The following is a 13,866-nucleotide window of genomic DNA, read 5'->3' as shown; positions in this document are numbered from 1 at the left end:
TCCTCTATGGCCCCAGGTTATCATTAAGTTCCTTCAAATCCTACAATTCTGTGATATTGACCTTGAAAGGGTCCTATTTAGGAAATAAGCATGTGCTGAATTTGTGAATTCAAGATAGAAAAATGACCAAACTAATCTCTTGCAAAGCTGAAAATATTATTTACACATACTGTGCCTTAACAGTCAGATGAATTCATAGTATTCCCAGTATACTGTGTCCTCATTATACTGTGCTACCAACAATTGACAGACTATGATAGGACTCTGCCCTGAGACCAAACTAAATTAAATATAACACAGACAGAAGTGATAATAAGTAATACAGGGTGGAACCTTACACCTGTAAGAAAATAATTAAGACTTTTCAAAAAGTGTTTACTTGTTATTGCCAGCAAATCCTCTCATTTAAAAATACATTGACTAGGATGTGGCCAGGAAGGCTGGTATGAAAATCTAACTCATACAGCGATTATTTCCAAAGTGCAGAGTGTAACTACCCAACTCTCACCATATGAAAGAGCAACCTAGACACAAAGGGCAAAATGAAAAGGGGAAGGCAGAGGAACACGTACAAAAGAGACATCTAAAAGCATCCGTCTCTCTGACCCAAATCATAACTAAGGTGGCAGCTGCAGGAGCATGTGAGGGAAGTTAAACCTTAACAAAAAAATTAAAGAAATGGTAACCAGATCAGAAGCTAAGACAGGTATGAAATTCAAAGAAAACAGACAAGGATATTGCTCTTGAGAAGGCTTGGCTCAAGAATATTTTCCACCTTCCCCTCCCCACCCAGTTACAGCCCACTTTCCAGTCATAGTGCCCTGAAAGAAAGCTTGCAACAATGAATTATCAAGAAGTCTGAACTATTAGTCCCAAAACCAGAATGAGTTTGATCCAATGATTTCCTTATTCCATCAGAGGAAGGTAAACTTTGGATCTATCCCAATGAAAGTCACTAAAACAATAAATGACAGGACTGAATAAAAATCAAATATAATAATTTTACCCTGCCAAAACAGGCCTTGGGTGTCCTTCCCAACAACCTTTATGGAGGTCAACCTGCAGTCTTCGTGAAGAAGTGTATCACACAAAACAGCTACTGAAGAAACCCCACTCCTAGAGAATGCCATTGTAAGCTCACATAAGGAATGTACCTGGCAACCACTTAAATGGGCTTAATGGTACATAATGCTTAAAAACTACGTGACTACATTTGCAGAAGCCTCTGGCTTACACACTCCCCCTTCTAGTGTGGACACAAGAAGAACAAAGGCTTTTGCTTCCATTTTTGACGAAATACAATTTCACTATTTCTTCCAAAGCCAAAGGAACTGTGGTTAATTTACACTGTGGTTAACTCAAACAGCCCAGGATCTACTGTGGCTTGTTCACTAACAAGAGTTTGAAGTAATCAGAGTTTCACAAGTTCAGGCTAACAGGGAACTCTGATTAGTTTAAAAGCAGAAGCAGAAGCTTTCAATCTGCTCTTCATGGCCATATCAGAGGAGCAAATGAACAAACCCACAGTTCATTCAGACTCATTCCATTAACACTAAACTATTGCTTAGCACTGCAGTCAAACCAGCCCAGTGTGGTAGGAGTTTAAATAGAAGGCCTTTTATCAAGGCCCAAGCTATTGAGGAATCTAAAAGGTCAGCTCTGGCCCTTTGAATTTCGCTTGGAAATTAACTGGCAACCAGCAGAATAATATGGGGTTGCCAACTCAAACAATATATTCTGGATCCAGCGGAGTCCAGCAGTTTTACATACATATGCACATGGAATCCACCACAAAAGCCACACAAACAGATGACAGGCCAACCAGCCAGCAAAAGCATAGCAACTCTTGCATGATACAGTCCAAGCAAAGTGCCTGTTAATAATCCTACTGCAGCATTTTGGATCAACTGAAGTTTCCAGACTGTTTTCAAGGGCAGCCCCATTCATCCAAGAAGCATGAAGGAGAAAAATAAAATACACATAGTGCCAGTGTGATTATTCTAGAAAAGAAGAACTGAATTATCAGAAAAAAGTGACTACACAAAAACAAAGCAAAGGTGAGACATGCCTAGATGCTTTATAAGAGATCTAATATGAGAAGTACAAAGTACTGGACTGCACACAAAAAAGTCTCATGATCAGAAAATTGTTTGTTTTAACCAAGAATGAGAATAGAATCAGGAGTTAAGTATAGGAGTAACTGAATAGAGGACCAAAGAGTGAACTTTAAGTAAGGAAACAGAAACACATGCAAAGAAGGAAAGCAAAATGCAGTGTTGGAAAGACATGCAATCCAACAGGAACCATGAAATGGTGTTGCACACAGAAGAGCAGGGAGTGGGGCAAGTCGATGACATGAATAAGTTCAGCCTATGATAACCCGAACAATGATGCAGTCCAAAGACAAAACAACCCATAGGGCAACAATACCTTGGTGAAACTGGCAAAACAGATCCCCAGCGTAGACAAACCAGCTGAGATTCGGTATAGAAGCAGCCCATAATATTGCAAACAACAAATGTTGGAAATGACAAATCTTGGCAATGTCTTATATGGCAGTATTTTCAACAGCTGATCATTGCTATTGCTCAATGACTAGAGACCTCAGTGCTGTTCATACTATTTCAAAAGCTCCGCATAAAGGCACAAAAACACTTCTGCTTTGGCATACTGATTTTCTCCCCACAACACTAGAAAAACTTTCAAAGTTTGTGGTCGCATAAACGAAGACAAACCACATAGCATATTTCAGAAGAGGCTGTTTAAGCATGCTATTCCTGTACCTTTCATACAGAGTGGACCAGAGGTAGCCACCAACAATCAACAGTAGAAGAGATGCTGTTTCCTTTTTGAAACACGCATCTTCATTTCATCTCATTTTATTTGTCACAGACATGCTAGAAACAGGATATTGTGTATATTCTTTTTCCTCATGTTTGTATTATCTAAAAAGTCTAGTATCTGCTGCCTCAAGTAATTTAGTCCTAACAGGTTTGTTCACAACCCAAGTTGCAGAGGTGTCATTAATAAGGAAGGAATAGGACATCCAGTGCCCCAAGCCTTATGAAAGAACCAAACAAATAAAAAGAACTGATTTACACAGTTAGGAAAGAAAAATCACATGACACAGCACTCTCAGGATGGTACCATTTCAAGATGCAGGGAAGACAGCACATGTGATGACTTTCCTTCAAGAAAAATTCCTTCCAAGTAGAAAATTAGCACTAGCCAGCAGCCTCTCCCATACACGCTAACTCTCCACAAGCAAATTATATGATTCTGCGTGCCAGAAACTAAGACATGGCTCCCTACCTATATCCTTAAATGGTACAGTCCTGAAATAGCATGGCTACTTACAGGGGCATAGCCAAAGAGAAAATCACCTGCTTAAAACATTCTAATTATACATACTGCTAAACACAACTTATTAAATTCATCAGAATGTGCAAATTGAAAAAGGTCAGAAAAGCTAAAGCATGAACTTAAAGTAAGCTGCATGTCTCCAATTAAATATTATATTTGTCGCAACTAACAATAATAGGGGTAAATAAAACACATGTAACATAGTAAGCTGTAATTAATTTTCCTATTATTGAAAATCTAGTGTCATAAAAAAACCAATTTAAGCAATAATTAAGCATATGTTTTTCGATATATTGCCTACATTTAAAAAGATATGTGAAATAAACAACCTGAACATATATTTTGCACCTTTAATTTATACGGATGAATACAAATGGCTAAAGTATATTACCTTCATTTTCAGAAGCCTGGCATTTTACCTGTAGCACCAAATCAAAAGTACTCTCTGGATTTTCCCTGGAAGTAAAAACAAAACATTTAATTAGTTATGCATGCATCACAAGAATGCAAACTATCTGATTACAAGGGTATTATCGCTGCTTTTGGTTAACATTCAACTGCATGATGACTTTAAATTGTTCTCCTCCTTATATCACAAAGATATTCCTCTCTATCAATCCATGATGAGATACACACATAATTGCATCAGGATTCATGTCCAACAAACAATTTTCAATCTCGCAGGACATGTGGTGTTCAGGTAATACACAATCTGTTTCCACGTGGATCTGACCACTGGATGATGGGAGGAGGGCTCATGTGGGGGGAAAATAGTCATGTGAATCCACACGGAGGCTGACAAATGCAATGACTCAGATACCCTGTCACAAATCAGAAGTAACATTTGCTTTTATCTTCTGAGAAAAATGATTACTTTTTCCCCAATAGTGAGCAAAAAAAACAAATGCAAATATGAGATTACTTATTTCAGGGGGGCAACGTATACAAAAAATGTGTTATCTGTTAACTTGTTAGCATGTTTCCTTACAGTCCTGTACATCAGCCAGCTCATATTAAAACACTGAAATAAAAATCAAACTTTGAAAGTCAAAGAATGTCTTGTTTTTGAAAAAAGAACTGAGAGCTCAGCGGCTGAAAACCACTCCCTATTTAAAGCCATCAGACTGTGGACCATTCTCCCACACAAGGGCCATCAGGGTTTTTTGGATGAGTGGATGGTTTCCCTCCCGCTACATTGTTGCATTGCTATTTTGCTGCTCTTGTAACTTTGTTTAGTTTTGTGGTTTTAAACTTTCATTAATTGCATATTGTTTTGAAATGGTGATATTTTATGTAGCCCACCCTGGGGCCATGTGTGGAAGGGTGGGCTATAAATAAATGAAACCGTATAAATAAATAAAGCATTCAGGATTAAACTGCTTCAGAGTTGGTTTCATGTTGTGAATATGGCTCTGAAAAAATAGCATGGAGCGACTGCTTCCCATGCAAACTCCGTCCCAAGTTCTTATGACAGTACCAGTATTTCCTTCTAATGTCATGTAAATGTTTTGGGAGTCGGTGTAATGTACCAAGCAGACAGATCTGGACTAGAGAAAGCTGGGTTTAAATCCTCACTCAGCCATGAACCCAATCTCACTGAATGACCTTGGGCCAGTCTGGTGTTCACTTAACAATCCTGGTAAGACAAACCAGTTTACAGTGGTGCCCCGCAAGACGAATGCCTCGCAAGACGAAAAACTCGCTAGACGAAAGGGTTTTTTGGTTTTGCGTTGCTTCGCTAGACGAATTTCCCTATGGGTTTGCTTCGCAAGATGAAAACGTCTTGCGCTTTTTTAAAAAAAGCCGCTTGAAGAGGCGCAGTTGCGACGGACCGTGCTTCGCAAGACGAAAAACATCGCAAGACGAAAAGACTCGCGGAACGAATTCTTTTCGTCTTGCGAGGCACCACTGTATTGGTCCAGGAATTAACTACATGCTATTTGCAAACTTGGGATAATGCCAGGATTCTAAATGATTACTTCAGAGATTATTGGCTAAAAAGTGCTTATCAAATGCAGTTTACTTCATATGCATGTAACCTCTTCAAGAAGAATGCTGGGCTCAGCACGACTAATAACAACAGAGAAACCAGTATACAAGCAAGCAGTAATTATTTCAGGAACAGGAACAGCATGTAGATGAAGAGAGAAAAAGAAGTTTCCTCTGAAGTTACAAGAGGAATAAAAGTCACTAGAGGGTTGTGCATTGGAGGGGGGGATTAGCACAAAACCACCACCCAAAATAACCAATGTAAGAGAACAAAAGAGAGTTACACTGCAGCTTCACTAATGAAGAAATGTTTGTTTAAACCAAGAGACCAGAATCCAGAACCTAAGGGTTAGACTGAAGGAAGGAGAGTCGCTCTCCAGGTAGGAAGAGTTTTGTCCATTTCACCACTGCCTTTTTTGAACCACTTTTTTTTAAAAATAATAATAATAATACAAACAAGAACCTTTTCAAGCAAGTTAGAGATAGATAGAGAGAAATGGATAGAGAAATGGAAGATTTGTTTGCCATCTTGGATCAGACATCATAACAAGAACTGAGCCACATAATCTTGTGCTGATCTGCTTCCTTATTGGATTCCAATATATAGAGTATCCCTTGGAACTTTATAGTTTTAATAGGGTTTGTCTTTGACACTCTTTGGGGGTTTTTTCATTTTCTCTGTTTTGTTTTGTTTTTGGTAATTAATTTTGGGGGTAATCAGATATCAGTTGGAAATTTGAACTGAAATTGAAATATTAACACATACCAATTATGATATAATTTTGCTAGGTCCTAAGTGATAATGGTAAAAATGTCAGAATGACACCAGAGGAGCTATGAGCAAACTAGAAGCTCATATTAAAGAATGTACTAATTTTGTTTTAATGTTTATGTTCTTTCTGTATTTGTAATTTAAATTGTCAGAAATAAAAGGATATTTTTTAAAAAAGTAATAATAGATTCTCAAATAACATATGTTCCCATGCCCTTGTAGCCCCTGATGAACAAAACAGGTAAATACAGAGTCAGAAGTCATCTTCTCTTGATCATGTGACTGAATAGTAAGTACATAAGTCAAAGCAGATGTAGTAGAAGCAACTGAAGATGTACATGCTGCACTCAAGAAGGTCAATTGGAGAGTGGGACAAGACACCCAAAAGGATGCATAGAGATCATTTTAATTTGTGTGATGTAAAATGCAAGCTAAATTGAACAATATGGTTGTGACTGTGAGCCATTTCTCTCACACACCTCCTTTTCTTCTTTTAACTACAATATTGTACCGTACATCCTGAACCAAAATTCAGAGAAGGTAAAAGCGCCCACCTCCTTAGTCCTTAATCCCCTGAAAATTCCAACACACACATACCTAACTTCAATTTGGGGTGGGGAATTAATACTATCATGCCTATCCACATACAAAATAAGATTTGCCATACAATCCTCTGCATGTTTACTCAGAAATACCGCAAGTCCCAATGCATTCAATGGAGCTTGCTCCCAGGTAAGTGTGCATAGGAATGTAGCCTTATTTGAGTATCCAATTTGGATCCCTCCTAAAACAGCTGCAATAAAATTTGGGCAGCTCAGTCTGCTTCTAACAGCAGAGGTGCCCACAATGACTAAAAAAGAAACTTTATATCATAGCAGGTCCGCTAACTGTAACCACAACTTCTTGTCTCAGGAACTAGATAAGTATCTCATCAATTCAGTCTCTGAAATGATAGTAGTAAATTTTTGTGCTTCCTGCTGTGCATATCTACAAATTTGCTTCCACAAGAAGGCCTTTCAAGTTTATTTGTCCTTCACACTATATTTTAAAGTGTCAGCCCAGAGCAATAAATGTCAGACAGGCTTTCAGGTCTATTCCAAACGGTTCATCATAAATAGATTACTGTCACTTTGTTAAAGTGGAGGTTAAACTTCTTATCACTTTAAAACTACTCGGAACCTAAAGTTCAGCAAGTCTCACAGGGTCAAGGCTTTAACTGCAAATACGAGGCAAAAGCCCAATCATTCACTTTGCAAATATATCTGCTTTAGAATTGGCTAATGCAGTCAAAATGTATATTGGCTTACAATTCAATGTCAAAACAGTAAACAAAGACTGATCTAGGAATTCTTTGGCATCTTCTGTTCACATCTGGACTAGTCACTGGAATTTCTTTACCAAACTAATACCCCACAACCCTAAAATGCCCTCTATTGCAATTGGGGAGGGGTCCCCATACCACTGCAGGGCCCCCCAATGCCAAACCACTATTTCATAGACTCTAGTATGAGTGTTTTGACAGGCTGCAGGGTCCCCATGATATGCCTTGCATATTCACCCAACCACGTGCAGGCTTCAGGGAAAGGCGTGATGATCTTCGCAGAAATTAAAGCAGCACCCAGTTCCTGTCAAATATGTGGCTGACAGTCGGGGAGGGAGGTAGAAGAGAGGAGGAGGACTCCTTTAGTAAGGTATAGGAGTCTGAGTGCCAGATGTTCATAAGGAGGCTGAAAATGTGCACTGGAGATGCTGAGGGAGGGGTTCCCGATGCCGGCTGGCAGTAGAGTTGCCAACTTGACTGCTCTTGTACCTTTAGCAACTGCTTAGTTCCTGAAAGTCACGGGGAGAAGCTTTTCACAGCACTGTCACCTGGTGAACTGTGCAGAGGTCAAGCTGCTATTTAAAAGGACCCAGGAGGAGGAGGAGACATTTTTAATTAAGTTAAAGCTGTCAGATGTGTAAAGGACAGTGGAAATCTTCAGTTACCTATGATGTTTGTGAAGTGTTTATCAAGAGGGTATACATAAAAGGAAGAATAATATTGGGGTGGGTTATTGGTTTGTTTCGTTCCGAGATCTACAGCTGAAGGGTGGGACACTCCCAAGCCAGCTGAAATGGCCAGAGTGCTGGGGGGATCAGGGTTCGAATCACCCCAACTCAGCAGTTCATTTGGGTGACCTTGGGCTGGTCACCATCTCGTAAAGGCAAAGGGACCCCTGACCATTAGGTCCAGGCGTGACCGACTCTGGGGTTGCGGCGCTCATCTCGCTTTATTGGCCGAGGGAGCCGGCGTATAGCTTCCGGGTAATGTGGCCAGCATGACTAAGCCGCTTCTGGTGAACCAGAGAAGCAGCACACAGAAACGCTGTTTACCTTCCCGCTGGAGCGGTACCTATTTATCTACTTGCACTTTTGATGTGCTTTCGAACTGCTAGGTTGGCACAACGGGAGCTCACCCTGTTGCGGGGATTCGAACCGCCGACTTTCTGATCGGCAAGCCCTAGGCTCTGTGGTTTAACCCACAGCGCCACCTGCATCCCTCACCATCTCTTGCTTAGCCTCTAACCTCCCTCGCAGGGTCGTTGTGAGGATGAACTGTAGGTGGGGGGGGGCAGAACCAGGTGACCACCTTGAGCTCCTTGATGGTAGGTATATCGGTGCAAATATAAATACACAAATGAATAAGACGGGATGGGGGGGGGGGAGATGGAGGGCGTGCAGGTGGTCTTTGCGCCATCCAGGTAAGGGAGCTTGCGCGGGTGGCTGCTGACCCTGACCCGCGGAGACAGGGGAGGGGGGCGAAGGTCTTTCCTCCGCGGCTTCTCCCTCTCCTGCTGGCAGTGGGGCTGAGGTGTGGGGCGAGCGAGGGGAGAAGGCTTCGCGGCCTAGCCCCACGCCGACGCCTCCCCCGGCGTCCCCTCAGCAGTGGCTCCAGTAGCAGCGACCCCTTCCTCCTCCCTCCTCCTCCCTCCTGGCCTCGGCGCCTCGCCCTCGCCGCCGCCGCGTCCACTCACTTGATCCGGCAGTCCATGGTCGCATCTCGGGGGCGCCTCGGAGGGCGGCAGCACCACCACCACCACCCCCGGCGCGGAGGAGACGCGAGGCGGGCGCCGGCCCGGCCTGGGCGGAGGAGGAGGAGGAGGCGGGAAAAGGGGCGCGAGGGTCTCCTCGGCCCTCCTCCCTGCTCGGCGCTCTCTCGCCCGCTCTAGGCCCCGGGGCGGAGGCCGGGCCAGGCTCCCGGGGGCGTCCGGGCCGAAGGTGGCCGCCGGCGGCCTCTCGCTCGCTTCGTCGGCAGCCAGAGCAGCGACGGCGGCGGCGGCGCCTCCCTCTCGCTCCCCTCAGAGGCGTCTCTCTCCCAGTTCCTGTCGCGGCTTCGCCGGCACCTGGCGGGAAGCAGGAAGCCCGGACGAGAGACTCTTCCCGGGGCTGAGGCTGCCCTGGCCTGGCGTGAGGAGAAGCCGCAGGAGCCGCCGCCGCTTCTTGCCGTAGTAGTAATACGTAGTAGTAGTAGTAGTGCAGCGACTGAGGGAGGTTGCCAACTGACGCGGGGCGCGCGCGCTCCTGCCGGCCTTTTTCGACCACCGGCTGCCCGGCCCGCGGGAACCAGAAAGTTGCACTTTTATAGCGCAGGAGCGGGAGGATTCGCCGCCGACTCTGCTGAACAGCCCCTTTTTTTGGAGGGAGGTGGAGGGAAGTTGGCAACCGTCCACGTCAAGGGACACAGTCCACGGCGCGCGAGATCTGGGTTCGAATCGCTGCTTGCGCCCGGCCTTGTTTCCCTGGGCCTGATAATTTCCCTCTCGAAGGGTGGAAGAGGCTCCCTCCACCTGTCCCCGTGGGAGCCACCCAGTCTGAATCTGGAGGGGAGGGCTGGGTGTGAGATATATATATATATATACACACACACACACATTATACACACACAATAAGTAGGAAGTGTATGCTAAGAACATATTGTTCGTGGCTGCAAATTCTCCCCAGTATTTATTGTTGGTTAACTCAGTCTCAGGGCAGAGAGCCCCACGTTGGTGAAAGATTCCTGCGTGGCAGGGAGTTGGACTATGATCCTGGTGGCCCCTTCCAACACTTCATTGATTTGAAAAACGATTCTCCAAAAAAATAAAAATTGTTTGCTATTTAGATATCCAGCAAGTTAGAAAGCCTCTTCTCTCTGTCCACCTCTCCCTTCCTTCTTAGACAAGTTGCCATATTTCTAACCCCTGGCAGGGCTCCTGTGCTTTTCGCAGCTACTTTGATGAAATACATTTAACAGGCGCAGCTGACGTGGAGGGGTCTAATCTTGCCTGTTTAATTTTTACCTTTCGTTGCAGCTGTTAAACATACAAGCAGTCTGCAAGGGGAGGAAGGGATTGAAGAGCAAAAAAGAGGACATATTTGCTGACTTTTACTTTTTAGCTATGGATCACTATGACGACTCGTGGAAAAGAGGACGTGTCCTGGAAAAAGCAGACATATGGCAACCTGGCTTCCACTTCCAGGATGGAAAACTTCCTCTCTGTTTTCAGCCCACACAGCCTATGAACGTACGCACAAGCATATTCTCAATAATGCAAGAGTTGCCCCTCTTGTGTTCAGAAGTGAATCAAAGGAGTTTATTTCCAAGCAGTTGAGCAATAGTAGAGTTGGAAGGGACACCAGGGGCCAATCCAGTCCAGCCCCTGCAAAAATAGGAATCTTCTGCCCAGTGTGGCGCTTGAACCTATGGCAGTGAAATTAAAAGTCTCCTGCACTACCAACATACACTTTCAAAGGTGAAAGTTGGACTTCTACGGTCTTTACAATGGAAACTGGTAGGTTGCAGGTTTGATCCCTGTAAATGTCAGCTGCATATTCCTCCATTGCAGGGTGTGGGACTCAATGATTCTCAAGTTCCCTTCCAACTCTTGTGATTCTAACCCATTTGTGAGTGGAGGACATGGAGGTAATAATTTCTCAGGAAATAATTGCATGGTGCTTCCACACTAATCTTTTAGGTATTGACTAACTACCCATTGGTCCTAGACTAGAGAATCCAGATGCTGCTCATTCCAAACCATTGCATTCCACTGTCTTTCCCAATGTCATCCTACTTTTTTCCTCATGGCCCAGTTATTCACAATTTTAAAACTTCCACCATAATTAAAATGCAGTCCTTTCAGATATAAACTTGGCTGTGGTGACATTCCTGTTGCACACTTACCCAGAAGACAGCTCTGTTGAACACCGTGGGTCTTACTTCCAAGTAAACATGCATAGGTTTACACACTGCGGCGCTATTGTTCCACGTGATATGAAAGTATTTGTATATGTGTGTTTTAAAGTGGCTGAAGACACTTTGTAACCCTTCCTTTCTGGTTTGTCTGCCTATCCCTCTACCCCAACAATGCTTAATTTTTGTCAGTTTGACTCTGCAGTGTGTTATCAGGATGTCTTTGTTTTTCAATCTTGTTGATAACGTATGTTGCAGAAGTGATGTCCAGAGATTGTCTTTTGAACAATAAAAACGGACTCTTTGCTACCTTTCAAACAATACAAACTTGTCTCAACCATAAAGGTAAAGGTAACCCCCGAGCGTTAGGTCCAGTCGCAGACGACTCTGGGGTTGCATGCTCATCTCACTCTATAGGCCAAAGGAGCTGGCGTTTGTCCACAGACAGCTTCTGGGTCATGTGGCCAGCATGACTAAGCCAATTTTGGCAAGCCAGAGCAGCGCATGGAAACACAGTTTACCTTCCCGCCACAGTGGTACCTATTTATCTCCTTGCAAACTTTGACGTGCTTTCAAACTGCTAGGTGGGCAGGAGCTGGGACCAGTGGCGTAGCGTGGGGGGTGCCAGGGGTGCCGACCGCACCGGGCGCAACATCTGGGGGGGGCGCGAGTCCAGAGGGAAGGGACAAGTTCCTTCCTCCGCCGGGCTCCCCGCCGCCACCGCCAGCCTTGCGCCCTAGCGCGCGCGCCCCCCGCCGTCGCTGTGGCTGCGCTCCGCTCACTGCTCGCAGGAGGAGCAGCCGCTGCAGCAGCGCCGACGCCGCCACCGACGCCTGGCCGGGCACGGGCAGCCTCTGCACCCTGCCGCCGCCGCCATCCCCTCGGCCCAGCCACAGGCGGCGGCTGCTTCTGCCTCCATCCTCCTCCGGGCAAGCAGCGTTGTTTGCGCGGCAGCGCCAGCGGCAACTCGCAGGTTAGGGGTTGGGGGGGCGCAAATTACTTGCCTTGCCCCGGGTTAGGGGGCGTAAATTACTTGCGTTGCCCCGGGTGCTGACAACTCACGCTACGCCGCTGGCTGGGACCGAGCAACAGGAGCTCACCCAGTTGCGGGGATTCAAACTGCTGACCTGATCAGCAAGGCCCCCCCCAAAAAAAATCATTTATAGGATACAGGAAATTGGGCACGGGTATATATTAGATCTTCCATAGTTGCTGTCTCAGAATCTCTTGATACATATTAGCTTTCCTTAAATGAGCTATAACTACTCTGCTGTACAAACAATCTGGGGACGTTCTCAGGGCCACTTAACACAGATTAATTACTGTTTAGCCGCCTTGTCTAACCTCTAATTAGGGTGATTAAACAGCAGCTCTTCCTTACTCTTTCAGTACAGTATATGCTTATGGGTGAACTTCAGGATTCTACCCTGTGTTTGTGATTTTGAGTGGAGCCAGTGGGCGGTGGTTAATTAGGATCAAACAACGCAAGAGCGCAAAAGTAATATTGCATATGCATGTCTATTCTGCTACAATTTCTGGGACTCCTGCAGCTTAAGGCCCCACTGATGTGATTGAGTTATCTTAGGGGCGTTGAGTTATCTGGAGCAAGGGTGGAAAAACCTAAATTTCCAGATGTTGGACTCCAAGTCCCATCAGCCCCTGCCAACATAGTGGTCATGGATGATGGGAGCTGTAGTCCAGCAGCATCTGGTGGGCCTCAGGTTATTCACCCCTGAACTAGGGGTTGTATTGTCCTATAACTGACATTAAGGTTTTAATCCTGTCTTGCTTTGCACTGGCTTGTGGTGGGTTTTTGTTTAAAAGAACCAGTCATTTATATTTCCTCTACGGTATATACTTCTCCTTTCATTATAAATAGTGCTTCCCTGTTTTGGACAATTTTTTAAAAAAAAAAGTTTACAAAGAGGAAAGAAGGGGCAGTTTTATTTCCATTTCTTGCCACTCAAACGTTTACACAGGGTTACAAAGCAATGCTGCAGTCACTGGATGAATGTGAATCGTACACAAAGCCCCCTCCCCATCTCCTCACCAAATTAAAAGGGGATGGGGGAGGGAGGAATGAACCTCTAGTCGGCCAGCCAGCTGAAATGCCTAAATATCACAATGTATTTCAGAGAAACACTCTGATTTTCCATTTTGACTAACTTTGTGGTTGTTTGGATTGCTTTTTAATCAAATACATTCAGCTTTGGTTTGGTTTTGGTTTTTAAGTAGGGAATTTCAAAAGCAGTTTCTGGGATAGCTTTTTTTAAAAAAGAAAGACATGTTACAAAAAGCCTGTTAGACATGCAGTCTCCGGTGTATGTACAAAAGAGTTTACTAGATGGAGGCGTAGAAATGTGTCGTCAGTGTTACTAACAAAACTGTCTCGAATATTTACACGTTTTATTTCTGCTTCACATTGTTTGTTCTGTTTATTTCAGGTTGCTTGGCTGCATCTTGCCGCTGTAAATTATATGTAGCATTCTGATAGTAACCTGCAATGGACAGTGTCTCGAGCTAAGAGAAACTG

The 13,866-nt window shown here is 44.3% G+C and overlaps 1 protein-coding gene and 1 long non-coding RNA gene across 4 annotated transcripts in view; both read right to left on the bottom strand.

Moving 5' to 3' along the window:
• The window catches only part of DENND1B (DENN domain containing 1B), a 173,399-nt gene extending 163,250 nt beyond the window's left edge, over positions 1-10,149 (bottom strand). For 2 of the 3 annotated variants that reach the window (XM_083506774.1, XM_083506773.1), the window contains exons 1-3: positions 10,076-10,149; positions 9,139-9,975; positions 3,755-3,819 (exon numbers count right to left, since the gene is read on the bottom strand). In XM_083506774.1, coding sequence (XP_083362900.1) covers positions 3,755-3,819; positions 9,139-9,155 — 82 coding nt within the window. In that variant the 5' untranslated portion in view covers positions 9,156-9,975; positions 10,076-10,149. Of the gene's footprint in view, positions 1-3,754; positions 3,820-9,138; positions 9,979-10,075 lie in introns of those variants that run through there. The other variant, XM_083506772.1, reaches the window with a different exon arrangement.
• A 2,304-nt stretch (positions 10,150-12,453) lies between these two features.
• LOC310708497 overlaps positions 12,454-13,866 on the bottom strand; it is a 124,062-nt gene continuing 122,649 nt past the window's right edge. Inside the window, exon 3 of the long non-coding RNA XR_014527054.1 lies at positions 12,454-13,831. This is a non-coding gene — a long non-coding RNA (uncharacterized lncRNA). The remainder of the gene's footprint in view (positions 13,832-13,866) is intronic.

This window comes from Podarcis liolepis, assembly GCF_965112155.1.
Source record: "Podarcis liolepis genome assembly, chromosome: 6".
Taxonomy (NCBI): domain Eukaryota; kingdom Metazoa; phylum Chordata; class Lepidosauria; order Squamata; family Lacertidae; genus Podarcis; species Podarcis liolepis.
The sequence above is the reverse complement of the archived record's forward strand: the minus strand, read 5'-3'. Positions and strand labels throughout refer to the sequence as shown.